Below are 19,466 nucleotides of genomic sequence, written 5' to 3' on the forward strand. Positions count from 1 at the left end.
TGCATCCTTATTTCACAATTCTTTAGCAACCCTTTGATCAATTTCCTTATTAATTCTCTTTAGATTTACTTAAAATTATTGTTTACAGCTGTAATTCTCTAATTCATACCCCTTGACATCTTAACGATCCTCGATTTTACAAGAGTCTTTGAGATATATTTTGAATTTCTTCCAGTCCTCTTCCACTGTCTCTCTCCCCTGGTCGCGGATTCTGCCGGTCATCTCTGCCAATCCCATGAATTCTGTCACCTTCGTCTGCCATTCTTCCAGAGTAGGTAATTCTTGCATCTTCCAATACTTTGCCAAAAGAATTCTTGCTGCTGTAGTTGCATACATAAAGAATGTCCTATCATCCAGCGAAAGTCTTTTAGAGCTGATCCTTTAGGCAGGAACCTTTCTACATATGTGGTGGGAGTGCAAAGAGATAGTGGGATTTTGGGAAAATGTCTATAATGAACGGGAAAAGATATTTAGATTTTCATTTGAAAAAAACCCAGAATCCTTTTTCCTAGGTATCATGTCAGAGGAAATAAAAAGAACGGTCAGACCAATATTTATGTATGCAATTACGGCGGCAAGGTTATTGATTGCCAAAAATGGGGAAAGCAGCAGCGTCCCAACTAAAACAGACTGGTTATCTAAAATGATGGAATACTTCCATATTGCCGAACTAACAGGGAGGATAAGAGGAGATATGGTACAAAAAGTGAATAAGGAGTAGGAATACATCAACATTTATGTGGAAAAAGTAGAATTTCTGACAGATACTGAGTGAATCCAGAAAATGATTAGAGTGAGAGTTAAGTTAAGAGAAGAGAAGAGATAAAAGAAATAATAAAATGTATTTAAGCTAGTTGGAAAAATAAAGTAGCGTAACAAGAACGGCTGGAAGTCAAGTCACTTGGCGGGTGTCCGTGTGGGGTAGGTGTGTAGGTATGTAGATATGTATAGTATGTTGTTGTTTAGTCGTTTAGTCGCATCCAACGCTTCGTGACCCCCTGGACCAGAGCACGCCAGGCACTCCTGTCTTCCACTGCCTCCTGCAGTTTGGTCAAACTCATGCTGGTAGCTTCGAGAACACTGTCCAACCATCTTGTCCTCTGTTGTCCCCTTCTCCTTGTGCCCTCCATCTTGCCCAGCATCAGGGTCTTTTCCAGGAAGTCTTCTCTTCTCATGAGGTGGCCAAAGTCTTGGAGCCTCAGCTTCAGGATCTGTCCTTCCAGTGAGCACTCAGGGCTGATTTCCTTCAGAATGGAGAGGTTTGATCTTCTTGCAGTCCGTCTCCTCCAGCACCAGAATTCAAAAGCATCAATTCTTCGGCGATCAGCTTTCTTTATGGTCCAGCTCTCACTTCCATACATCACTACTGGATGTATAGTATAAGGTAGGCATGTTTTATGTTATGAAAATTAGGTAGTGTGTTGTGTACATGTATTGTGTAAATGTATATGTATGTATTTTCTATGTTAATAAAATAAATAAATAAATAAATAAAGCTGATCCTTTGGGCATTGTTTTTGAATGCCTTTGTGCTGGTATTCTGTTATGCCGACTTTTTTTTTGGTAAGCCCAGTCATTTTCTTCTTATTCACTATTCCACTTATATCCCATATTCCCCCCCACCAAGGAGATCAATGTAAACAGGGAGGCAGAGGAGCTTATTGTCACAACGACCCTGCGAGGAAGGCTAGGCTGACACACACACACACACAAACACACACACACACAGAGTAGCTGGCCCAAGTGAGCTTCAGATGCGAACCAAGTCCTAACCCAAGACACAAATTCTTTTTCGTGAACACCACCGATTCATTTCAATGCATGAAGCAACTCTGCAGTTTGTGGAGTTTTCCAACCAATGGGGTCCTTGCTTTGCATTGCCATTTTTTAATTTGATTGTTTGCAGGGCTTGCAGCTTCGGTCTTCTAAGTCTTCACTCCGTCTCAGAGTCCTGACCTCTGAGCTCTGCCCGGACGATATCCTCTGCCTGAACCTTCAGCTTCTGTTCTTCTGTCCTCCTCAGTGAACTCTGCTGTGGACAGACTCCAAACCATATTCCTGGCACACTTCAAACCATCACACCTTCCTGTCCAAATCCCTTTTAAAAGCCATGCACCCTGCAATTCTCCCTGTGTTCTTAACCCAGATGTTTCCTTCTGCAGTCCCAGCAAAAAATCTTTGCACCACAGTTTTGTGGTGAGTGCGAACGTTCGGATGTACAATTCCTGGTATCTAACAATGGTTTCTCCGTTTATTTATTTAAATGGAGGAAACTCTTATACAAGTGTTTGTGTGCTTATGTGTAAAGATCCAGGTTCTTTGTTTACTGGGAAAATCTATGTTTACTTCGGGACCCAATGTTCTATTTAAATCCAGTTTATTATTCAGAGGAAGTAATAGTTACCCCTCTGTTCTGCCTTGGTGAGGCTGCACCTGCAACGCCGTGTACAATTCTGGGCACCACAATTTAAGAAGGATATTGACATGCTGGAAGGTGTGCAGAAAAGGTCTGGAAACAAAATCCTATAAATTAACAAGCAATACACTAGTAGCTGTTAAATAGCTTCCTGTGCAGATCAGAGGAATGAAATGTAAGCGACAATCAGGATTGTAGCATTTGCGCTGCAACTTTAAACATTTCATCTCAGGCATTTTCCCACTTAGTTCAGTGGGGCTTCTTCCTTGGCCAGTGGGCACAGGATCACATCCTCCAATATAATGAAATATTTCGATCAAGGGAAGTCTCCCTGCCGAATCAGCTAGGAGATTATTATTACAGTGGTACCTCTGGTTACGTCTGCTTCATGTTACGTTCTTTCAGGTTACGTCCCGCAGTGACCCGGAAGTACCAGAAAGGGTAACTTCCGGGTTTCGCCGCTCACGCATGCGCAGATGTGCAACATGACTTCACACACATGCGCAGAAGCGGCAAATCGCGACTGCTGCGGGTTGCGCTCTTTTCATGTTGCGAACGGGCCTCCGGAATGGATCCCGTTCACAACCAGAGGTACCACTGTATTTATATTTTTTAAAACCAGCCATTTTAATTATTTGTAATGCATGTGGCACACACACAACCCCCCCTCCCCAAAAAACACCCTGCATACGGTAACCTTCTTTTTAGAAGAGGCAATGCGTGTCTCCTAAATTGTGGTGTGAGTATCATCAAACTCCAAGCAAGGGGTTATTCTCTTATGAATTATTTCATGCAGATAGATGGATTCCAACTGATACAATCAATCAGCTCTGGGGTTGTTGTTTTTTAATCTGCTGATGGTCTTAATATGAAGAATTAATGAATACAAATTGATCAGCCAGGGTTTTTTCCCTTCTTCAAATCAAACGTCCATTACAGTAAAACGAGTCTGGCAGAAAGCGAGCCAATAAATGACCAATTGATGGCTGAATAAATGAGCTGAAATCGAACTCGGATGCAGCTGAGAGAGAAGCAGAGATTGGTTGGCAGCGTACATAACTGGGTGTCTGGATCTGCCTTGACTCAATGAGATATATATATATATGCCAACTGCAAATGAGCTGATGGCCTGGTCCCCAGCGGATTACGATTCGGCCGAGAGCAGCCCAGTCTCCCAGACTTCGCTGTCCATATGGCATTTGCCTTCCAGATGTTTTACAGCTTGGAAAGACGTTTCTCATCGCCGAGAAATGTAAAGAATTTCTAAATAGGATTTTTTAAAAAGGGTTCAGCCTGCGTTACTCAGCAGGCAAAGTTAGCGAGGGATGTGATGGGGGATGAGAAAAGTTGGAAGGGGAGTGGAGTGGAGGATCTAAAAAGGAAAAGATTTGGCAGCTGGGCCATTTCCACCCGTTCGGAAGTCACAAATGTGAGCCTTGTCTACATGTGCTCTCGCGCACAGACACACACAGATTTAATGTGGATTTTAATAAGCGCTTCATGCCTGCCCCCTAGTGGAAAGAGATGTGCCGACCTTTGCTATGTTCAGGTAAGATGGGTGTTTCCCAAACATTGGACTACAATTCCCATCGTCCCTGGCCACTGCTAAAGATGATGGGAATTGTAGTCCAAAAATGGATGGAGACCCAAATTCACAGGTAATAATAATAATAATAATAATAATAATAATAATAATAATAATAATTTTTTATTTATACCCTGCCCTCTCCGGCCAGGGCTGGGCTCAGGGCGGCTAACACCAAATATAAATCACAATAAAACGTAATAGAAAAAAAGAAAAAAACAGTTAATTAAAGTACGGCTTAAAATACGGCTTAAAATGCAGCCCCATTTTAGTAGTAGCCCATAAATCAAGAACATAAAGGGAGGAAACATCAGCTATTCACCCAAGCCAGCTATCCATGCTGGTCCTACATTGGCCAGCAAAAAAGCCAAGGGAAAATTTATATACCAAATCCCATATAAGGAGTCAGAGTGAGTCCAAGCCGAAGGCCAGGCGGAATAGCTCTGTCTTCCAGCCCTGTGGAAAGAGTCAATTGCCTTAGGGCCCTGGTCTCTTGTGACAGAGCGTTCCACCAAGTCGGGGCCAGTGCTGAAAAGGCCCTGACCCTAGTTGAGACCAATCTAACTACCTTGCGACTTGGGACCTCCAAAGTGTTGTCATTTGTGGACCTTAAGGTCCTCCTCGGGGCATATAAGGAGAGGTGGTCCCGTAGGTACGACGGTCCTAGTCTGTAGATGGACAGGATAGGCCATTGCCTGATCCAGTATGGGCCATTGGCCTGATTCTTAACGGGAATCTTTTCATTCTCAGTAGCTTCTCCCAGATGCTGAACAGGTCAACGCAGAAAGCAGGACACAAAATCCTTTAACCATGTCACACATTGATTGCAAGATGGCAAACCACTCAGTCAAACGGTGTCAAAGAACGTCAAAAACCATCAAGTATTTTAACACATTGATTTTATTAGAGCTGGATGTGAACACACAAAAATCCAGGGATATAGGAAGTTGTCTTATCCCAAGCCAAGCCACTGATCTGTCTAGCCTGTCTGCTGTTCTCCAAGGTTTCAGATGGGGTCCTTGAGACACCAAGAAATGAACCTGGGGCAATCTGCCAGGTGTTCCATCACTGAGCCATAGGTCTTCCCCAAAGGAAATTTGTCTTCACCTGAGGGCTGGGACCATAGCTCATGGTTTAGGCTCAGCTTGCAGACGTTTCCAGGTCCAATCCCAGGTGTCTCCCATTAGAAGGATCAGGTAGCAGGTGGGGTGCAGGGACTCCCAGCTGGCCATTGCTTGTCAAAATAGACATGACTGAAGGAGAGTCTCCCATTGTTCTGCCTGGACACTGAGGTCCAGCTCCGAGGGCCTTCTGGCAGTTCCCTCCCTGCGAGAAGCCAAGATACAGGGAACCAGGCAGACGGCCTTCTCGGTGGTGGCACCCTCCCTGTGGAACGCCCTCCCACCAGATGTCAAAGAGAACAACAACTACCAGACTTTTAGAAGACATCTGAAGGCAGCCCTGTTTAGGGAAGCTTTTAATGTTTGATGTATTGCTGTATTTTAATATTTTTTTGGAAGACGCCCAGAGTGGCTGGGGAAGCCCAGCCAGATGGGCGGGGTATAAATAATAAATTGTTGTTGTTGTTGTTGTATTTGGTCATCATGTTGCCTTGGATATCACTGACTATTGTTTGCAACACAGGGGTTAAATGGGCTGGGAAGCTAAGATGCGGAGGAAGCAACAGGGCACATAGGAACCCTTCCAAGCATTCCGACCAGACTGATTTGCCGCAACACTTTGCAAGTCGTGGGATCGGACCCTGGACCCCTATGCCCCCTATGTGATGCCACTGGCGATGTCATCTAGCTCAAACTCCTGCAATGCCGGAATCACAACTAAAACCGCATAATTTCCCCAGCCCAGGAATCCTAAATATTGCCACGGGGCTAGAATCCTGCACACAGATTTCCAGGCTGGTTCCATCCAGACCTTTCTCAGCAGCAAAACCAAAGCAGGCACAGAGGTGGTGGCCCGGATCGTGGTGATCAGCCACGGCTTTAAAAGAAACAGAATTTACCGTATTTTTCGCTCTATTGGATGCAGTTTTTCCCCTCCAAAAATTGAGGGGAAATGTGTGTGCGTCCTATGGAGCGAACACAGACTTGTGCCATAGCCGCGTGCAACCCCTCCAGCAGGGAGAGGCTGCACGGGGCTAAAGGGGAAGCCAAAGCAGCGAGCAGGATCCATCCATTAGCCCTGCGGAGCGTCTCCCGGCAAGGAGAGGCTGCACGGGGCTAAAGGAGAAGCCAGAACAGCGAGCGGGATCCATCCTGCTGGCTGCTTTGCCTTCTTCCATAGCTGCGCGCAACCCCTCCGCAAGGAGAGGCTGCACGGGGTTATGGCTTCTTTAGCCCTGTGCAGCGTCTCCCGGCAAGGAGAGGCTGCACAGGGCTAAAGGGGAAGCCAAAACAGCGAGCGGGATCCATCCCGCTTGCTGCCTTGGCTTGTTCCATAGCTGCGCGCAACCCCTCTGACAGGGAGAGGTTGTGTGCGGCCTGTACGCTGCTCTTTGGGACTGGAGGGGGGAAATATTTTTTTTTCTTGATTCCCCCCCCCCACAAAAGCTGGGTGCACCCTATGGTCCGGTGCGCCCTATGGTGCGGAAAATACGGTACCGCTATTTCCCTGCAGTTCTTCTTTGCCTTCTGTCTCTTCAGGACTGTTTGTGGAGCTTGCTAGTGGACTTTCTCTTGGAATCCCTCAAGGCGGCTTTGATTTCTTGAGTCACTGTGTCCTGCCACGGCTGGCTGCAAAAGATGAGCGGCAAATAGGAGACCACCTCTCTGATGCGGGGCGGCGGGCGATAAGGACTTGCTTGAGCTGAAGCTCATTCGCTCCCCATGCCCAGAGCAACCCGCCCTAGTATAAAAACCTGCTTGCACAATCAGCAGTCAGAACTTCCTGTCCCGAGATAACAGGAATTTATGTGCTTTATTTTGGAATGTCTATGAGCTGCTTCATCCAGGGGTTGCCAATGGCGGGGCCAATGGTGGCCACATACCGCCCTGTAGAAATGAGCTTTCACTCTCTGAGAAAGTACATAGAGCTGAAGGAGGAAGTTGGAAGAACGATGCTGTCAGGGAACTGACATCAGAACGAGCAGTGGAGGCAAGGCTCCAAAGCGATGCAGGAGAGGGGACCAGCAGGGGGGAAGGAATTCAGCGCAACACTGGTAGAGGAGGGGGGGAGATGGAGGAAGCGGAGAGAGGTCTCCAAGACTCTTCACCCGAGACCAGTGGGGAAAGCGCAGGCACACCTCTGCTTTCCCCTTACTTGCGTAGAAGAGTTCCGCGCAGGGAGAGTAGGAGGAGACTTGGCGTCAAACAGCTCTTATGCTGGAAGAGGTTCAAGAAACACCCACTGACAGATTCTGCAAGCGACTGAATGGCCATGGAGTGTGGGCTGTCAGCCAAAGCATGGTTAGCCAGGCAATCTAGCCAAAACTGGCGGCAAGTAACCCCTTATAACCATTACAGATGCTCTTCCCTACTTCCTCTTGCAGCTCTATGGGCTTCTCAAGGCTCAGATTCATTCTAAGGGATCTGACTTTTGCCCACATTCCTTGGAAAAGTGAAGTATGCGGTGTCTACAAAAGTATGCGGTGTATACAAAAAAAAGTATGCGGTATACAAAAAAAGTATGCGGTGTATACAAAAAAGTATACACTTTTTTGTGGCTCCCTGATCATGAAGAGAGGGTGTCGCCCACAGTTTTCTCTTTTTGTTAAGTGCTTTGAGGGGTTTTGTTTGTTTGTTTACAATGTATAAATGTTAATAAATAATTAATAACTATTTCACTCATTCCAGGGCTACCTTTGAAGGTGACCCAGAAACTACAACTATTCGAGAATGTGGTAGCTAGACTGGTGACTGGGAGCGGCTGCCAAGACTACATAACACGGGTCTTGAAAGACCTACATTGGCTCCCAGTATGTCAAAGTGTTGGTGCTGATCTTCAAAGTCTTAAACAGCCTCGGCCCAGTAGACCAGAAGGAGCGTCTCCACCCCCATCATTCTGCCTGGACACTGAGGTCCAGCGCTGAGGGCCTTCTGGTGGTTCCCTCCCTGCGAGAAGTGAGGTTACAGGGAACCAGGCGGAGGGCCTTCTCAGTAGTGGCACCCACCCTGTGGAACACCCTCCCATCAGATGTCAAAGAGATAAACAACTACCTGACTTTTAGAAGACATCTGAAGGCAGCCCTGTTTAGGGAAGTTTTGAATGACTGATGTTTTAATGTATTTTTAATATTCTGTTGTGAGCCGCCCAGAGTGGCTGGGGAAAAACCCCAGATGGATGGGGTAGTCTCTCTCTCTCTCTCTCTCTCTCTATATATATATATATATATAGTGGTACCTCAGGTTAAGAACTCAGGTCCGTTCTTAACCTGAAACTGTTCTTAACCTGAGGTACCACTTTAGCTAATGGGGCCTCCTGCTGCCGCCGCCGCGCGGATTCTGTTCTCATCCTGAAGCAAAGTTCTTAACCTGAGGTACTGTTTCTGGGTTAGCAGAGTCTGTAACCTGAAGCATATGTAACCTGAAGCATCTGTAACCTGAAGTGTCTGTAACCCGAGGTACCACTGTGTATTTGTGTGTGTATGTGTGTGTGTGTGTGTGTGTGTTGTTGTTGTTGTTGTTGTTAAAGCCCACAACCGTACTCACCCTGGTTTCACTTCAGGAGGACGTGGTAACAGTTTGGTGAAGCCCTTCTTTCCTACCAGCCAATAGGTTTCTTCTAACCCTTTGCCCTATAAGCATGGAAAAGGGAGACCATCAAAAACTCACTGGAATGGTCAGTGCCATTTTTGCAAATAATAACCAGAAGTCTTCCGACTGGGAAGTGCAGATGTGTTGGGCCCAGCAAAGTAACTGCAGAAGCACAACAAAACCTGCATGTGCGGCAGAATTTTCCCCAGTCCCCCTGTACACCCGGGAACCCCCACAATCTGCAGATCTGCCCTGGGGGTTTCCCAACCCTCCAGATCAGATTTGGAGAAGTGCAGAAGGAGGAGGAGCAGGAAGAGGAAGAGGAAGAAGGCACCTTATGTGGTGCATAGGAAGGGGCAAGTCCGTCAATTTCACTTTCCTTCAGATCCCCATTTCTACATCCGCTTGCAGAATTTTTTAAGTCAACGTGAAAATTCATCAACCTCTTAGTGCAAATTTCCCCTGGCATAAATACGCTTCTGTGCAATTTGGCCCAAGAGACCCGTTTTTGCAAAGCCATTTCCCCATATTATACGTAATGGTCACTATTAGATGCATTTTTAAAATAACAATTTATTATTCATACCCCGCCCATCTGGCTGGGTTTCCCCAGCCACTCTGGGCGGCTTCCAACCGAATATTAAAAACAATACAGCACGCTTGAATGTGCATTTTTGCACACATTATCTGGCTGAAGAACTGCATTGCAAAATTCGGAGAGGTGTGAATTTCAAAGAACGGCTGTGTTTTGGTTCAGGTATCATTTCGGCAAGCAAAATATTCAGTCGGTTGGTCTTCAAATGCAAACTGAATTGAATTTTTCCTCCATCCCGAGTGGAATGAGAGGAATTCGTTCCACTTGTATGTACACTTCGTGCTGAGCAGCCTTCCCTCCACCTGGTGACCTGCAGATGTCTTGGACTAAGATCCAGTTTCCCCTCCTTCTCCTTACATCTCATTTAAAGATCTCTGAGAGATCTGCATTGGCTCCCAGTACGTTTCCAAACACAATTCCAAGTGTTGGTGCTGGCCTTTCAAGCCCTAAACACACCCATCGTTCAGCCCGGGACACTGAGCTCCAGTGCTGAGGGCCTTCTGGCGGTTCCCTGACTGCGAGAAGTGAGGTTACAAGGGACCAGGAAGAGGGCCTTCTCGGTAGTGGCACCCACCCTGTGGAACGCCTTCCCTTCAGATGTGAAGGAAATAATCAGCTCCTATCTTTAAAAGACATCTGAAGGCAGCCCTGTTCAGGGAAGTTTTTAATATTTAACGCTGTACTGTTTTTAACACTTGATTGGGAGCCACCCAGAGTGGCTGGGGAAACTCAGCCAAATGGGCGGGGTATAAATAATAAATTATTATTATTATTATTATTATTATTATTATTATTATTATTATATTAAAGCTGATCTCTGCCAGTCCAGGGACCTTTCGGTCCACCAAACTGAGTGTTGCCTCCTCTGGCTGGCAGAAGCTCCTCCAGGTTCTCCAACAAAGCTTTCCCCCATCATCTCCTTTCTAAGACCATCTAACACAGCCTTTCTCCACCTGTGGGTCCCCAGATGTTGTTGAACTACAACTACCATCACCCTTAGGTGGCAAGGCCAGAGCTCAGGGATGATGTGAGTTGTAGTCCAACAACATCTGGTGACCCACAGGTTGAGTACCGCTGATCTAACAGGAGATGCTGGAGATTGAACCTGAGACCTCCTCGGTCCTATTGCCTGGGGTTCCATACATCCAGAATTCCCCAGACTTATCCGGGATTTATCTGTCGGAAATAGTGCCTGGGCGGAATTTCCGAAAATCGGTAAAAATGTCTGGGGAAACCCGAGCATATGGCAGCCCATGTCAGAACTGTTGGTTTTTGGAGCAAATTTTCTATATATATATATATATATATATAAAAAGCTGGGAAATGAACCTTCTGCATGTACAGCAGATATCCTGTCTGCAACCTGTGGCCATTCTCTGTTTTTGATGGTTGGTGTTTGTGCCTTCTAATAGAATCAGTCTAGAGCAGTGTTTCCCAACCTTGTGCCTCCAGCTGTTTTTGAACTACAATTCCCATCATCCCTGACCACTGGTCTTGCTAGCTAGGGATGATGGGAGTTGTAGTCCAAAAACAGCTGGAGGCCCAAGGTTGGGAAACACTGGTCTAGAGCATAGTTGTCAACTTTCAGATTTGAAAATAAGGGATCAGCAGCCTCCCCTGTCCCGGGGACAGTCTACGGGATATCTAACAATCCGGGATAGCAGCGGGAAGCAGCGGGAAACAGCGCTGGAATAAGGGTAAGGGTAAAGGTAAAGGTAAAGGGACCCCTGACCATTAGGTCCAGTTGTGACTGACTCTGGGGTTGCGGCGCTCATCTCGCTCTACTGGCTGAGGGAGCCGGCGTACAGCTTCCGGGTCATGTGGCCAGCATGACTAAGCCGCTTCTGGCGAACCAGAGCAGCGCACGGAAACGCCATTTATCTTCCTGCTGGAGTGGTACCTATTTATCTACTTGCACTTTGACGTGCTTTCGAACTGCTGGGTTGGCAGGAGTAGGGACCGACCAATGGGAGCTCACCCCGTCGCGGGGATTCAAATTGTCGACCTTCTGATTGGCAAGTCCTAGGCTCTGTGGTTTAACCAACAGTGGGAATTTCCCGCAAAAAAAGAGAAGGTTGACAGCGATGGTCTAGAGTCAGCCTACACCAGGGGTCAGCAAACTTTTTCAGCTGGGGGGGCTGGTCCACTGTCCCTCAGACCATGTGGTGGGCTGGACAATTTTTGGGGGGGGGCGAGAATGAACAAATTCTTACGCCCCACAAATAACCCAGAGATGCATTTTAAATAAAAGTACACATTCTACTCATGGAAAACCACGCTGATTCCTGGACCGTCTGCGGGCCGGATTTAGAAGGCGATTGGGCCGGATCTGGCCCCCGGGCCTTAGTTTGCCTACCTATGGCCTACACTGACTGGAAGCATCTCTCCAGGGCATATGCGCAACCCTGCCTGAAACTGTTGTTGGCTAAACCTGAGACCTTCTGCATGCCAAGCATATGTTCCATCACTGAGCTATGGCCCCTCATTGCTCTATCACTCCCCTGAAAGCAAAAATGTTGTCTTTGGCAAAGCAAGAGGGTTAAGCAGGAGACAAGATCCTTCCAGCCAGATGTTTCCGTCCAGCTCTTATTCCTTACCTTCAGCTCCGTCTTCCCCCTGAATTCTACTTTATAACCTTCGTTTAGGCTCTTCAGGGTTTTCATGGTGCTTCGGCTGATGTGGATTCTGTACGCTGCCATTTTTATTTTTTTGAAAAAGGGGGAAAAGGAAGAAAAGTTTCAACTTCAGATCTTTGTCATGTTTCCAAGTGTCGGAGTCCACCTGTCAGGGCCAGCACACCCATCAACCTCGCTGAGGCAGTCGTCTCAGGCGGCAGTGTCACGGCTAAAATGGCCGCTGTTTCTTTAATGCTTAAAAAGCAGGGTCAGCATGAGTCAGCGGCCTGCACCGGGTTGTATATATAGAGTGAGAAATGTTAGTTAGTTTGTTGGGTTGGTTAACTGGTTAGTGAAAGCTGGTTGTGTTGATGTGTGTACAGTTGGTCAGTCGCTTTTGCACAAAGACTTTTAAGAATAAAAGCAGAAAGTGCTCTGCAAGGATATTCTTGTGGATTCTTTTATGCTGACAAGGGTCTGAGGACCAGGCTGAGGAGACAAAGGGAGGTCAGAACCTTTTCTTTTTTTTTTACAAACACTGACAGGTTATGGGCCCAGTGTTTCTGAGCATGTGCAGAGTGCAAAACGACTGACAGCATCTCAGCAGGGAGATGGCGAGTCCTGGTGGTGTATGGAACCAGTGGCTGTGTGTTGGAGCAGTTGGTGGCAAGCCGTAACTGTCTGCAGCGACGCTGGGGCGGCTAGGATCTGAGGATCAGGAAAGCACTCAGCACCTGCTACTGGAACAATTTGAACTGCTAGAGGACCACAGTAGGCGACTCACAGAGCGGCTACACCAGTTGCAGAGCCAGGCAGGAGAAAAGCTGGGTGGGGTGGCAGATCTGGAATGAGAGGGGCGTCCCTCACATGTCTTTGTTGCTGCTCCTTTGGCCGTGGAAAGGAACCAACGCCATCTTAGTCTCCCCCTAATGGGGAAGGTTCCTCCACCAACTCAGAAAGAGCCACGTGCCTGGGCAAAGACAGCAGTCGGATTGGTCCACAGGAGCCACCCAATCCAGCTCCAAATGGAAGTGAATCCGCAACCTGATTGGCCTACAGGAGAATCCCGGAATTAGCCAATCATGTGGGGGCCATTGTGTAAAGAATATATATAAAGCAGACATTCTGGGTAAACTTCCATTCCTCCTCACCACTATGAGCTGAATAAAGAGCATGAAATCCACTCTCGACTCCAAGTATATTTCAATGACTTGTGCAGGAGTGCTGCCCAGGAAGATGGCGTCCTGGTTTTTATTCGTGACGTGTTGGAGGGTTTGCTTTTCTCTCTCTCCCCTCCTGCCTTCAGCACACAACTGCTTCCCTGGGCTGCCTCCAGTCACCTCGGCTGGCGACGGAGGAGGCAGGGACGCCATCTTGTTTTGCCTCAGGCGGCAAAATGGCTTGGGCCGGCCCTGCCGTTGGTGCCTGTTATCGAAAAGCGCCGATAGAGGTGGGGCAGGAATTAGTAGGAACTTCAGAAGCTGTCATTTACTGAGTCAGACCATTGCTCCATCTCTCACTGCTGCCTGCACTGTCCGGCAGTGGCTCTCTAGGATTTTGGGCGTGGAAACTTTCTCATCACTTCCTTGGGTTGCCAGGGAAGGAACATGGGGCCTTCGGCAGAAAAGCAGGTGTTCCACCACTGATTTATGCAGGTCTTTCCCCATCCAAGAGAGGCCTAGTCTATCTCTGAGGACGTTCCACTGGCAGGAAGAGCTGCTTATTCAATCATTCAGACAGGCCTTTGGCCAACGAGTTGAAATGTGTTTAAAAAATTGGTTTTAACATCGTTTTTATGCATTGGTTTAATCACTTTGTTTCCCCAACGTCCTCCCCAGGGAGCCTAGAATGGCCAACAGCCAGAGAACAATATAATTACAATACAATGAAAATATTCAAAACATTCTAAAGCAGTTAAACTACACACATACCCCCACAGCTAATTATTGCAGCTCACTGGGAACGTTTTTCGATTCTCCCGGAGTGATCTACCTCAATTATACATAAGAACACAAAGAGAGCCTGCGGGATCAAGCCAATTGCCCATCTATACAAAAAAAAAAAAAAAGCACACCAAGAACTCAGGCCAATATAAGTTTCAGTAGTGGGAGTGGTCAATACTCAATAGTAACAAAAACTAATTCATTCAAAAGTATGTATTCTGACAAGGATTACAAACTTAAATTTTCTACATTTCTCAGAGATAACAACTATGCACAGAAAAGCTGAAGATACACGTTGATCTACCCACGCGTAGTTGTTATCTCTGAGAAATGTAGAAAATAACAGGATATATTTATACGAATTCTTCAAACTTACACGACCCTTTAAAAATTAGCTGATGAAGGTGAATACATCGAAACAGGGCCCTGTCCTGGTTTCTGATCCATAATTGACTTCTGCTCAATCATTGAAAGTAAGACCTTCACGTTGAATCTGACTATGGACTAACATGAACTTATCTCTACTCATAAACTCTTATGTCTAATTCTGTAACGAATTACAGTGGTGCCCCGCAAGACGTACGCCTTGCAAGACGGAAAACCCGCTAGACGAAAGGGTTTTACTGTTTTGGAGGCGCTTCGCAAAACGAATTTCCCTATGGGGTTGCTTCGCAAGACGAAAATGTCTTGCGAGTTCCCGTGGTTCCCCCCCGCTTTTTTCGCCCTTTTCCTAAGCCGCTAAGCCGCTTAACAGCTGATCCGCTGATAAGCCGCTTCTCAGCTGATCACTAAAAGCCGCTAGACCGCTAATAGAGCTAATCCGCTAAGCCGTCAATGGGCTTGCTTCGCAAGACGAAAAAAACCGCTAGACGAAGAGAATCGCGGAACGGATTAATTTCGTCTTGCGAGGCACCACTGTATTGTGTTATACATATCCTTATGAGTTTGAGTTTGAAATCTCTGTTTGAGTTTGTAATCTCTATTTGATGGAACAAGCTTGTTTTCTCCTGCTTCGGAGGATAGGACTCGAACCCATGGCTTCAAGTTACAAGAAAGGAGATTTCAACTAAACACCAGGAAGACTTTCCCGACAGAGCTGTTCGACAGTGGAATGGTCTCTCTCGGGAGATTGTGGACTCTCCTTCCTTGGAGGTTCTCAAGCAGAGGTTCGGTGGCCATCAGTCATAGATGCTTGAGCTGAGATTCCTGCATTGCAGGGGGTTGGACTAGATGACCCTTGGACCCCTCACAATTCTACGAATAGCTTTCTCCTCCATGAATTGGTCCAATCCTCTTTTAAAACCATCCAAGTTGGAGGCCATCACTGCCTTCGGTGGAAGCACGTTCCACTTGTAATTTGCTGCCGATGGGCTGCATTTGATATTCGCCGTTGCAGCCTTGGCAAACCTGCCGTTCTCCAGACGTTGTTGGACTACAACTCCCTAAGGAAGTCAGATCATCCTCCTCCAAGGCCAGGGCCTTCTCAGTGATGGCTCCACCCTGGTGGAATGCTCTGTCCCATGAGACCAGGGCCCTGCAGGATTTAACTTCCTCCACAGGGCCTGTAAGACAGAGCTATTCCACCTGGCTTTCAATTTGAACTTAGCCTGATCTTTTATTCCCCTTCCTTCCCTCCCCCTCCCCTTTTTATGAAGATTACCCGCTCTGGGATCCCACAGCTAATTCTCCCCTGGTCTCCTCGCTGGCCCAAATAGGACTAATTTAGCCAGCTAGCCCTGGTGATCATCTAATGTTTATTGGATGGATTTCCCCCTTAAATTGATTTTTGAATTCTGAATTTATTGTTATTCGCGTTTTATACTGTATTTTATGCTGTTTTTTGTTGCATCAATTGTTTTAAATTTGTTGTTAGCCGCCCTGAGCCTGGTTTTCTGAACCGGGAAGGGCGGGGTATAAATAATTTTTTTTTATTTATTTCTTATTATTATCATCAGTGCTGGGGAGGGGGTGCTGATGGGAGCTGTAGTGCAGCTACCTCTGGAGGTTAGTAGTGAAGGCTGTTTTTAATTGCATTTCTCTTGCTGCTCAAGTCCCTCTGGCGGAAAGGCAGGATACAAACGTCAACTGAGAATCAAAAATATTGTTTGTTGGCTAACTGAGTCTGCCGCGCTGGTCGGGCACCAAAACAGAAGGCTGACTGAGTTTCTGGTGGCTGATGGCTTACATCTTGCTTCGCATGAGAACGTCATGAGGCCTTGCATGAGAACGTTTTCAGTACAGTGGTACCTCGGTTTTTGAACAGCTTAGTTCACGAACAACTTGGAACCCCAATGCTGCAAAAATGGAAGTAGGTGTTCTGGTTTTCGAGCTTTTTCGGAAGCTGAATGAGCTCCATTTTCAGTCCCCTTGTGTTTCCTGTTGCTCTGTGAATTTGTGTCCCCCCCCCGCCAATTGTAATTCAAGCCTTCCATTTCCGAATGCAATGTTCTGAGGTGACATTTGGAGCTTATATTTGGTTATTTTGTTTTTGCTATTTATTTTGCGTCTTTTGTTTTGAGGCTTTTTCAGTTAATCTGTTTCTGTGACTGTGTGGATCCCAGTTCAGTTACTGATTGATTGATTGATTGATTGATTGATTGATTGACTGATTGTGTGACCACAGGAATGGATAAAAGCCCCCCACCCCCAGCCAAGCAATGACTATCATCAGTGCGGGTAAGAAATCATCATCATCATCATCATCATCTGTTTTATTTATTTTATAGTACAGTACATTGATTATTGCTTTCATTTTAAGGAGCAATGGTCTCGTTCGATAGTAAAATCAATGTTGAATTGCTGTTTTAGGGGCTGTTTTTAAAAGTCTGGAACGGATTAATCTGTTTTGCATTGCTTTCTATGGGAAAGTGTGCCTTGGTTTTGGAACGCTTTGGTTTTGGAATGGACTTCCAGAACGGATTAAGTTTGAGAACCAAGGTACCACTGTGCTTGTGGCCAAGCCAGCATTTGCTCAAATAAGAAACACCAAGAAGACTTACGCAACCCGGTGGACTCTATCCGCGAAGCTGTATTCACCGTGTCCCCAAAAAGACAGTAGCGTGGCATAGTGAGACCCACAACCCCAGCAGCGCAAGGACCTAGAAAACAGAAATGCATTGGGTGAAGGTGGAACGGATATGAGCTGCACCAGATATTGAAACACAGGAACCCTTAGTCCATCTAGCCCTCTAATGCCAACACTGACCGGCTGAGGATCTCCCTGGTTTCGACACGGGCACTGGTGCCAATTCTATGGGCTGAGGTGTCTTTGGCCCCCTCAATATCTGTGAGTGGGGGGGGGTCCCTTCAATGCTGAGGGGGCAGAAGGGGTCAAGCGTGGAGCTGAGAATGGTGTGCTTTCAGTGACTGGCTCCTCCTGAGCGCAAGAGAGGAGGCCACTCCACGCTGGGCTCCCCACTCGGCCTCCTCCCGGCGATGTGACATGCACCACGCACACGTCACGCATGCACAACGCACATCGCACACATGACATCACACAAGCACCAGGTCTTCTCAATAATAATAATAATAATCTTGGGCGCAAGTCTTCAGCTCTGGACATGGGTCTTTCCAGCCCTGTCCAGTGACACCAAGGACAGGGCCTTCTCAGTAGTGGCACCCGCCCTGTGGAACGCCCTCCCACCAGATGTCAAAGAGAACAACAACTACCAGACTTTTAGAAGACATCCGAAGGCAGCCCTCTTTAGGGAAGCTTTTAATGTTTGATGGATTACTGTATTTTAATCTTCTGTTGGAAGCCACCCAGAGTGGCTGGGGAAACCCAGCCAGATGGGCGGGGTATAAAAAAATAAATGAATAATAATAATAATAATAAGAAGAAGTATTATTATTATTATTATTATTATTATTATTGGAACCGGGGCCTTTTGCATGCAAAGCATGGGCTCTAAGACCAAACTAGGTCCATTTACCCTAAAAATAAAGCAAGAATCCATGGTTTGGAATAAAGGGCTGGATAAAAGAGGACTGTTCAATGTTGTAAATCGGCCTGCAATCTTCAGACAGAGGTTTTTCCCAGCCCTACCCAAAACACCAGGAATGGAACCTGGGACATTCTGAGCTCCTTGTTTGTTACATTTATAGACCACTCCCCCCCCAATAGGTAAAGGTAAAGGGACCCCTGACCATTAGGTCCAGTTGTGACCGACTCTGGGGTTGCAGCGCTCATCTCGCTTTATTGGCCAAAGAAGCTGGCGTACAGTCATGTGGCCAGCACGACTAAGCCGCTTCTGGCGAACCAGAGCAGCACACGGAAATGCCGTTTACCTTCCTGCCGGAAGGTATTTATCTACTTGCACTTTGACGTGCTTTCGAACTGCTAGGTTGGCAGGAGCAGGGACCGAGCAACGGGAGCTCACCCCGTCGCGGGGATTCGAACCGCCAACCTTCTGATTGGCAAGTCCTAGGCTCTGTGGTTTAACCCACAGTGCCACCTGCATCCCCCCCAATACTTTCCCCCAATTATCATTGTAGCATAATTATAAGATGATTGTTTAATCTTTGATGGTTGGGTAATTTCAAAAGGGGCCGTGGGGGAGAGTGGCTATGAATTTTGTGAAGGCACCCTGCGCTTCTGAATTGTTGTCCCTACTTTGCTGTCTGTCACACGTCAGGCATGTCACCGGTTAAATGTTCTCAGCTGCTAAACACCGCAGCTCTTAAATGCTCTCCAATGCTAAACAGCGTCACACGCCAAACTGTCAGCTTTCGGATATCAACTCAGATTTCGTGGAATGTCAAATGCAGACACCAGCTGTTCAGAATGTGTGTGAACATTCAAGCCGCCGTACAAATTTCCACCGCTGGCTGGAAGTCAGACTAGAAACTCTTTACAATTCCTGGCAAAGTCTCGGACCACCCAGCCTCCTCCCCTTTTTTGGGGGGGGACTGGAGATCTGATTAACTAATCCACCAGACGAGTTGTGTTTTTCTGTTATCTTATCCCTGAGTGACAGCTTCATCCCTTCCAGAGGTAGTCCAGAAAACAGAAAATTCAAACCATTTGCCAGGGTTCCCTCCCCAACCCCATGTTGAGAAATAAGGTGCTTATGAACACCCACACAACACACATGGCAGTCTGAAAATTATACTGCCGTTATACATATCTATGAGGTGACTGCACTTGGGACACTGAATACAATTTTAGGGGTTGGGTGGCCATCTGTCATGGGTTGAGATTCCTGCATTGTAGGGGGTTGGACTTGATGTCCCTTCCAATTCTATGATTCTAGGAAAACAGTGATGAAGGGGCTGGATCAACTGCCTTGTGAGGAAAGGTGGCGACATTTAGGGAAGCTTCATATCTTGAAAAGAGCTTCATATCTTAAAAAGTCCTTCCTTTTGTCTGTCCTTAATCTTCCAACAGTGAGAGATTTTACTTTCTTGGGCTCCACGATCACTGCAGATGGTGACAGCAGCCACAAAATTAAAAGACGCCTGCTTCTTGGGAGAAAAGCAATGACAAACCTAGACAGCATCTTAAAAAGCAGAGACATCACCTTGCCAACAAAGGTCCGTCAAGTTCAAGCTATGGTTTTCCCAGTAGTGATGTATGGAAGTGAGAGCTGGACCATAAAGAAGGC

General features: G+C 46.7%; 1 protein-coding gene across 1 annotated transcript in view; it reads right to left on the reverse strand.

Moving 5' to 3' along the window:
• Positions 1-6,625: 6,625 nt before the first annotated feature.
• The window catches only part of LOC309340620 (retinal guanylyl cyclase 2-like), a gene marked incomplete at its 5' end in the record, with an annotated part of 53,189 nt that continues 40,348 nt past the window's right edge, over positions 6,626-19,466 (reverse strand). Inside the window, 4 exons of the mRNA XM_081859504.1 lie at positions 6,626-6,751; positions 8,666-8,751; positions 11,903-11,997; positions 16,863-16,961. Coding sequence (XP_081715630.1) covers positions 6,658-6,751; positions 8,666-8,751; positions 11,903-11,997; positions 16,863-16,961 — 374 coding nt within the window. The 3' untranslated portion in view covers positions 6,626-6,657. The remainder of the gene's footprint in view (positions 6,752-8,665; positions 8,752-11,902; positions 11,998-16,862; positions 16,962-19,466) is intronic.

The sequence above is a fragment of the Podarcis erhardii genome (genome assembly GCF_964252035.2).
Source record: "Podarcis erhardii genome assembly, chromosome: 4".
Classification (NCBI taxonomy): Eukaryota; Metazoa; Chordata; class Lepidosauria; order Squamata; family Lacertidae; genus Podarcis; species Podarcis erhardii.